This window comes from Salvelinus namaycush, chromosome 28 (assembly GCF_016432855.1).
Source record: "Salvelinus namaycush isolate Seneca chromosome 28, SaNama_1.0, whole genome shotgun sequence".
Lineage (NCBI taxonomy): Eukaryota > Metazoa > Chordata > Actinopteri > Salmoniformes > Salmonidae > Salvelinus > Salvelinus namaycush.
Window position 1 is genome coordinate 37,834,277 of NC_052334.1, and position 7,835 is coordinate 37,842,111.

The 7,835-nt window shown below is 41.0% G+C and overlaps 2 protein-coding genes across 2 annotated transcripts; both read left to right on the forward strand.

Annotated features, from left to right (window-relative positions):
- The first annotated feature begins 3,061 nt into the window (after window positions 1-3,061).
- LOC120023343 (5-hydroxytryptamine receptor 1E-like) lies at window positions 3,062-4,126 on the forward strand. Its single transcript, XM_038967355.1, has one exon. The coding sequence runs from the start codon at window positions 3,062-3,064 to the stop codon at window positions 4,124-4,126; it is 1,065 nt and encodes a 354-aa protein (XP_038823283.1).
- Window positions 4,127-5,817: 1,691 nt separating this feature from the next.
- LOC120023515 (glycoprotein hormones alpha chain 1-like) lies at window positions 5,818-6,626 on the forward strand. Its single transcript, XM_038967540.1, has 3 exons — window positions 5,818-5,908; window positions 6,170-6,357; window positions 6,552-6,626. The coding sequence occupies exons 1-3, from the start codon at window positions 5,818-5,820 to the stop codon at window positions 6,624-6,626; spliced, it is 354 nt and encodes a 117-aa protein (XP_038823468.1).
- Window positions 6,627-7,835: the final 1,209 nt, after the last annotated feature.

Genomic DNA, 7,835 nt, shown 5'->3' on the forward strand with positions numbered 1-7,835 from the left:
TGTAGGGGTAGATTCTCTGACTCAGGGATTTCCAACCTAGAGGGCGGGATATTCATTGATTTGAGGGGTTCAATTATAGATGTATATTTTAATATAGAGATTTGTAGAGATTGTTTGAGATTGTTTATACCGATCTTAAACGCCGCATACATCCGCGATGCTTTAGGCTAAACATGCTGTAAAATGCCAGAGGAAGACATGACTCTTATGCACAGGGGAATATCTTGATTTGTCTCCGTGACATTCAGAAGCTGAGTTAAGACCTTCTCAAGTCGAGGAGTCAAAAGAATTGGACATGGGTAGTCTTCATTTTTTTGTACTTTTACCCCCTTTTCTCCCCAATTGGTTCTTTTGTGAATGTGAATTTCTCAAATGTAAAATAAAAAGGGGGGCCTGGGGGGAAAGGTTTGGGAACCCCTGTTTTGACTATAACACTGACAATAGCCAATATCCAATGGGTGATCATTGATGCTCATCTTCATGAAGTTGATGTTCATTAATAGTAATGTCATGCATGTGCATGTGTTGCGCAAATGAACACAAATGCTACTACTGTATTATGTGCATACTTGTATGGCATGGCGGGAAAGTTCCATCCATCGCCAATGCACAAACGTGGCTATGTTGCTAGCATCTCACGCTATGGAGTAGCCTAATGTCACATTTTGTACTCCAGGAGACAGAGAGCCCTACCGTCACTCCGTTCGGGGAAAAAATGCTCCCTCATTGGCGCGCGCGCGGCAGTTGGACAGTGCCAAACTCCTGCACTTGCGATTTCGTGCATTCCTCTGAAGTGATGGATGTCCGTCTGACCTGTCCTTACTCCTGAGATGAGGAATATCTCGAGGTGCGGACGCACTAGCGAATAATACTATACTGCCGACTTCAGACATATTTGAGAGTCCCATCACCAACACACAACATTTGTTGTAATGGATAAACGAAGATTGAACAATTCAGAAGGTAGGCTATGTGCCCACATTTGTAGCCTGATTTATGTTGCCCAATTTGGTAGCATACCATATTAGATAACGATTTTCCCCCCTTATAGTTTCATTTTATCATACTGCAGCTAAAGGCCACTATCATATTATAAAATGTAATATTTATATATAGCCTATTTTTTTTAATGTTGTTACGGTATGTTGGTTAGGGATCAGCTCCCGTTTTTATGCTTTTGTTTTGCTCCTTCATCTTCTTCATTTAATCTTTGAATGCATTTTGGCATTGCCAGAAGCAAAAATGGTAAATAATAACCTCTACAATATAGGTTCTTGAGTTTAATGAGAAATATCAGGACCAACTCAAACAAGACGATCCCAAGCTTTCACCATGGCACAGGTGGTGCAGGTGCTGCGATGTCTAGAATAGAAGGCATGCATGCCACAAATGTGAACTTTTTAAAGTTAAAGTCCTAACAACTGTATGTTCAATGTGTGCAAATGAAAAATAATTTAGGAAAAGTCAAGTAACACCCAGCACAAATATTTAATATGTATCAATGGGAGTGACTGAGTGAACTGCATGTGTATGTTTGAGCAGTAGACAAAGTGATGAAGGGTGATGACCTTGCATGACCAATCTCTTTAGCATGAGTCATGTCAGTCACTTGTGGACACAATGCTCTCCGGAGTATGGGGCACAGTATGACCATTGATGTTATGCCACAGAGCGGCTTGGATTGACTTCCAAAATGAAAATCGAACTCAGCTCAGCTGCTGCCTTGACCAAACAGTTGAAAAGCAATAGTGTAAGCCACACCATGTAATGGCAGGTATTTCTACTCAACAAAGTGGTTAAACTTGAAGAGCTACTAGCTGAAATTACATAGTTATGACACCATTCAATTATTTGAAGAACACTGATTGCACAGGGCAGATATAAATTCTTAATTTGAAAGGGAAAGTGGCATATGCACAAGAAACCTGTCACGACTTCTGCCGAAGTTGGTCCCTCTCCTTGTTCGGTCGAAGTCACCGACCTTCTAGCCATCGCCGATCCACTTTTCATTTTCCATTGGTTTTGTCTTGTCTTCCATCACACCTGGTTCCAATTCCATCAATTCCATGTTGTGTATTAAAGCCTCTGCCCCCCCCCCCCCCCCCCCCCCATATCCTTGCCCGAAATTAATTGTTGTAGTGTGCACGGTATGCTGATATTTACCGGGTTTTGTTTGACCCATTTATTATTATTCTATTGACGGTGGTTTATGGTTATTAAACACAACCGTTGTAAATCATTTTCTGCTCTCCTGCGCCTGACTTCTCTGCCGCCAGTAGTATCGCATTACAAAACCATTTGAATATTGTTCATATTAGGCTTCCCTTGCTCAATGGATACACACATCAGGCTAGACATGTTTGTCAATTGTCTTTTCATAATTGTTGTTTTTGTATCAACAGTTGAAACCTTTGGAAGTGTCACTCTGACTGAAATGTGTCATTTTTAACATGGTTTTTAAAGCCCTGTATGCAAACAGCCATCTACTCCTGCTCCTTAGTATGTAATAATACAATTATGTGTGCTCCCCATACTCCTAAATTGAGTTTAGGGAAAAATTGTTACATTTAGGGCTTTATGCTGAGTATTGACATTGAGTCATGGGGCTGCAATGAGTTAGGATGCTGAGCATAACTGCCTCCAATATGACTGAATATTTGGCTCACTGATTTACTTGGCTCAAAGATTCCCTGATCAGTTCTGCCACCGTGTGGAAAAAGGTTGTCTGAGTGATCTACTCATTGAGAAGAAGTGACATTTTGAGGACAAAAACTTCAACATGTATCTTATTCAATTTACTGTGTTATGCATAACTTACTCAAATCAATGTTTTTTCACACAAAAAAATAATAAATAATAAACCCAAAATATTTTTTTCTTCCCCTTCACAGTTGGCTCCAAATAAGGGAAAGCATGGAAGTAAGAGAGAGAAAAGGATCTACGTTGGAGTAGGGACACAGCCAAATGTATCCTAATGAGAGAAAGAGGAATATATGGTGGATAGTTGTAGAGCTTAAAAGTTTAAACAAACTGCATGTCAGAAACCGCAGGCTGCTTCTAAATGACACCAGAGAATGATATGGTGCTGGTTGTGACCCTCCTCAGCATTGTGACTATGATCACTGCCTTATTGAACGTTTCAGTCATACTTGCGATCATGAACACCAAAAAACTCCACCTGCCCGCCAACTACCTGATCTGTTCTTTGGCTGTCACTGACTTCCTGGTGGCCATCTTGGTGATGCCCCTAAGCGTCCTCTACATCGCCACAAAGAGGTGGATGTTGGGATGTATAGTCTGTGAGGCGTGGCTGAGCGTGGACATGATCTGCTGCACCTGCTCCATCCTGCATCTATGTGCCATCGCCCTGGACCGCCACTGGGCCATCACCAACGCCCTGGAGTACGCCTGCAAGAGATCCCCGCGCCGCGCCGCCATCATGGTCACCATCGTGTGGACCATCTCCATCCTCATCTCAGTGCCGCCTCTGTTCTGGAGGCACAGCGGGGATGACAACTTCGGCAACTACACCAAGTGTATCATCGAGCATGACCACATCGGCTACACCATCTACTCCACCTTCGGGGCCTTCTACATCCCCATGGCCCTCATCCTCATCCTCTACTACAGGATCTTCATTGCTGCCCGGACCTTGTACCACAAACAGAGCTCCTCTGGGAGCCTGTGTAAGAAGAGAGCTAGCAGCCACAACTGCCTCAGTAGCTGCTGCATTGCACCAACGTCTCTCTGTGCGTCTGAGCTGTCTACCTCAGATCCCGTGCTAAACACAGAGCTGAATAGAGTCAACGATCCCACCGGCCCAAGCCAGGTAGCGGGGGACTGGGGGACTTGTGATGAGAGGACCCAGATCTGTGCCTCCAGAGAGAGGAAGGCTGCCCTCACACTAGGCCTCATCCTGGGGGCTTTTATCCTATGCTGGCTGCCTTTCTTTGTTAAAGAGTTGCTGGTGGGCATCCGGGTGTTTCATGCCTCAGCACAGGTGTCGGACTTCCTCACGTGGCTGGGATACGTTAACTCACTCATCAACCCCCTGCTCTACACCAGCTTCAATGAGGACTTCAAAAAGGCTTTTAAGAAACTGCTCCGATGTAACAAGCGCAAATAGGACTGCTTTCTTGGCTGTGTCTGGGCTGATTGTTGATTGGCTGTAGAAAATGTATTAAAGAAGCCAATTAACATTCTGAATCCTAGAATACAATTACTGTAAGAGTGGAGTAAAGAATATTTATGAGTCATGACATGATTGCGCCATAAGCTAAAAAGAGCCTTTAAATCTCAGACATTTCATGTGCTATCCTCAATGCTTATTGAGTTACATCTGCCAGGTCTAGTCTCCAACGCAACCAAGGCCGGGAGATTTAAAAACACACCGGTAAACAGAAAGATGAAGAGATAGTACTGCATCTTAAAGGGGCAAACAGCAGTTTAAACAATAACAAAGCGGAGACCCCACCACTTTTTTGGTAAACAGCTGAAGGATGGGGTTGGAGAAGTGTTAACACTCAAATTCATAGACAGAGCAATGGATGCAAGGACTGACCATCCATGATATCAATATTATAGTTGTATCTATGTTTTGAGACTATAAAGTGTTTGTTTACAATTACATTGTTTACAAACAATGGAGTAAAACAAGCTTATATTTTGGGTTCTGATGGGGTACAACAGTTGAAATATTACGTTTAGATGTTATGTGATACTAGGAATGTTGTCATGTCAGATGATCAAACTTTATGTAGCTGAAGATATCAATCCCAACTCCTATACTGAAATAGCTAATCATTGTCTTACCCTTTTCCCTTCTTTTGCAACGCAACATGTGGTTCAGAGGCGATGTTCTTTGGGACCAACATGGTTTTCTTGGACCGTAGTGGGGTTGGATAAGCTCTGGAGAAGCAGCAGCCTGTACACTGGTAGATAGGGGCACACAGGTTTGAGAGGGGGGGGGGGGCAATATTTGGAAGGTGTTCTTAATGTTTTGTACACTCAGTGTTTATCACAAATATAAAAGTCAAAAAATGTATGTAGCAATCACAGATTGCCCCTTTAATATTCAACATTCATTATTCATTGCTTGCATTCATGTTAGCACTGTCCCGGAGGATTACAAAGCTCGGCCATGGACTAGTCCTCATGGTTTATATAAGAAACCCCATTTATTTCACGACAAATCTTTCACTTTTGTGTGTATATATTTACTTATTTTTTTTTGGGGGGGGGGTTATAATCCTGCATAGAAAGAGGAATCAGATATTCAAAGTATTAAAAATGACTTAAGATTTAATGATTTACAAAGCAAAAGACCACGAACATAAGTTAAACTAATGACCCAATGACCCTGCCTCGCCCTCTGAGACATAACAGCAGTTATCTAGTAACAACATCCCATCTGTTTAAGGGATTAAAAGCTCCCATCCAGAGTCAGGATGGAAGGATGGAAGTGTGTTTTGACTTGTGACCGCGTGTGCTGTAACTTTTTTCATTTCAAGGATTATGAGGCAGGTAGCTAAGTGGTCAATGCCTCGCAGAGATCACTGATAAGGTTGGAGGGGTTCACCTAATCCCCGTTGAGCACATGGGCAGAGGGACAGCGGTATAAAAGTTAATGATGGGAGCAGTAGGCTCTTCACTGAACGCTGAACAGGCTTCCACCAAGAGACACATACAACAGGTAATGCTTTTTCCACTCAATATATTGGGTTTCCATTGTATTGTTTCACTGCTGTTTTTGTGTTAATGAGTTTTCAACTATGGTTTTCTTCATTTTTCTTGTCAGGTTATTGCCACCCGCCACTGATGTGCTTGTTTAAATTAACTGGAGTGTCCCTCATCCTGTCCATACTTCTGTATATCGCAGACTCTTATCCAAACAGTGACATGACAAACAGTAAGTTTTACGTTACATTACTTTGAAAGTACTGTTTTTATTAATGGTCTACATGTTCTAGAAACAAAATGACCGGTGAGTTGTTCTTGGAGTAGGTTGTCATTAGAGAGAATATAAATTGGTACATGACCTCCTTACTCCCAAAAAGTGTGTGCTTACAAGGAAGAGAGACAACACATTGGTGTTGCATGGTGCATCAAGTTTACAGATCAGACTGTTCAATAGATTTTCTGTTAATTAATGTCTTTATTATCTTTACAGTGGGCTGTGAGGAATGCAAACTCAGGGAGAACAAAGTCTTCTCAAACCCGGGCGCCCCTGTCTATCAGTGTACAGGCTGCTGCTTCTCCAGAGCTTATCCAACCCCACTACGGTCCAAGAAAACCATGTTGGTCCCAAAGAACATCACCTCTGAAGCCACATGCTGCGTTGCAAAAGAAGGGAAAAGGGTAAGACAATGATTAGCTATTTCGGTATAGGAGTTGGGATTGATATCTTCAGCTACATAAAGTTTGATCACCTGACATGACGACATTCCTAGTATCACATAACATCTAAACGTAATATTTAAGAACAACTCAAATTTACCAAATGTGTTTTTTAAAACCATCTCTCTGTCTCTTGATTCTCTCTCTCCTCTCAGGTGGTGGTCGACAACATCAAGCTGACGAATCATACAGAGTGTCACTGCAGCACTTGTTATCACCATAAGTCATAAACTCTCTGTGAGGGCTGGAAATCTCCTTGTTTGCCGAAGTAAAAGCTTGGCAACAGATAATATATATTTTGCACAACTCATTCCTGAAGTTCCTTGTGTTTTAAAAGCCTAGTGCAGTCAAAAATGTTATTTTCCTGTGTTGTATATATATTTTCACACTACGAGGTTGGAATAATACTGTGAAACTGTGAAAATTATGATAGTGCCCTTTTAGTGTAAGGTGTTTGAAAAGACCACCTGAAATGTCAGCCTGTTTTGGTGGGATGAATTTGGGCCTGCCTGGTAATGTCATCAGGCGGTAAATTAGTTAATAGACAAATAAGAGAGTTCCAAACCTCTCTGCCAATAACAGCTAGTTTAAAATGTTCCCCTTCCACTCAGACCCCTCCCAGGCAGTCCTAGCAAATTCTTGCTTGAGAAATTGCTCTTTGCTAAGAAGCTATTTTTGTTTATTTTTGACCATTTTAATTGAAAACAATCACATTAAGATACTTAATGGTTACCCTGAAATGATTTGATATTTAGATAAAAACAGTTGCATTGGACCATCAAGGGAAATCACATATTAGGAAATCATTGTGATCCACCAAAAGTGATAGTCTGCTGAGAATATTTATAGTGCTCTAATGGTCACAATTATATAAAGTTGTATTCCTGTACTGTGTTGATCAAAAAAGACTTTACTGTATGAATTGAATAATTATTCAAATGTCCTTAACATGCATATTATTTTTACACATGATCTCTCCTCTGCTTCTTTTTTGAGAAACTGATGCCTTGAGTAAAACCAATGGTTTATGGTTTTACGAGAAATAAAAAATATTGTTCTTCCCAAACTACACCACACTCAATAGCATATGGATCAACAAAAAAATTGTATAATCACACAGCCTCAGGTAGGCCTAGTATGGCCTATGTTTATAGGCCATACTATGAGTTTATATGTCCTCAAGTAGCCTAACAAGCTGTAGGTTAAGCATGATATTTACTAAAATACTTCAGAACTTTGTAGTATTAGATTGCATGTGGGGAACATTATTCGATTACAACCACAGGCCTAGGCTGATGGGCAATACGCAATTTGTAGTCTAGGTTATATCTAGTAGGCCTATTAACATAATTGTCAACATCTTATATGAATCTTTCAATTAATAAGTAATGTATTATGTATTTTTGGTTTATCTTATTTTTATATAAGATCATGCACGC

Excerpts from the sequence above, each read along its gene's own strand:
- LOC120023515 (XM_038967540.1), top strand. The coding sequence starts at position 5,818 with ATGTGCTTGTTTAAATTAACTGGAGTGTCCCTCATCCTGTCCATACTT. Across the intron at positions 5,909-6,169 it reads AAACAGTGACATGACAAACA|TGGGCTGTGAGGAATGCAAA; the intron begins GTAAGTTTTACG and ends TTATCTTTACAG. Across the intron at positions 6,358-6,551 it reads TTGCAAAAGAAGGGAAAAGG|GTGGTGGTCGACAACATCAA; the intron begins GTAAGACAATGA and ends CTCTCCTCTCAG.
- LOC120023343 (XM_038967355.1), top strand. The coding sequence starts at position 3,062 with ATGACACCAGAGAATGATATGGTGCTGGTTGTGACCCTCCTCAGCATT.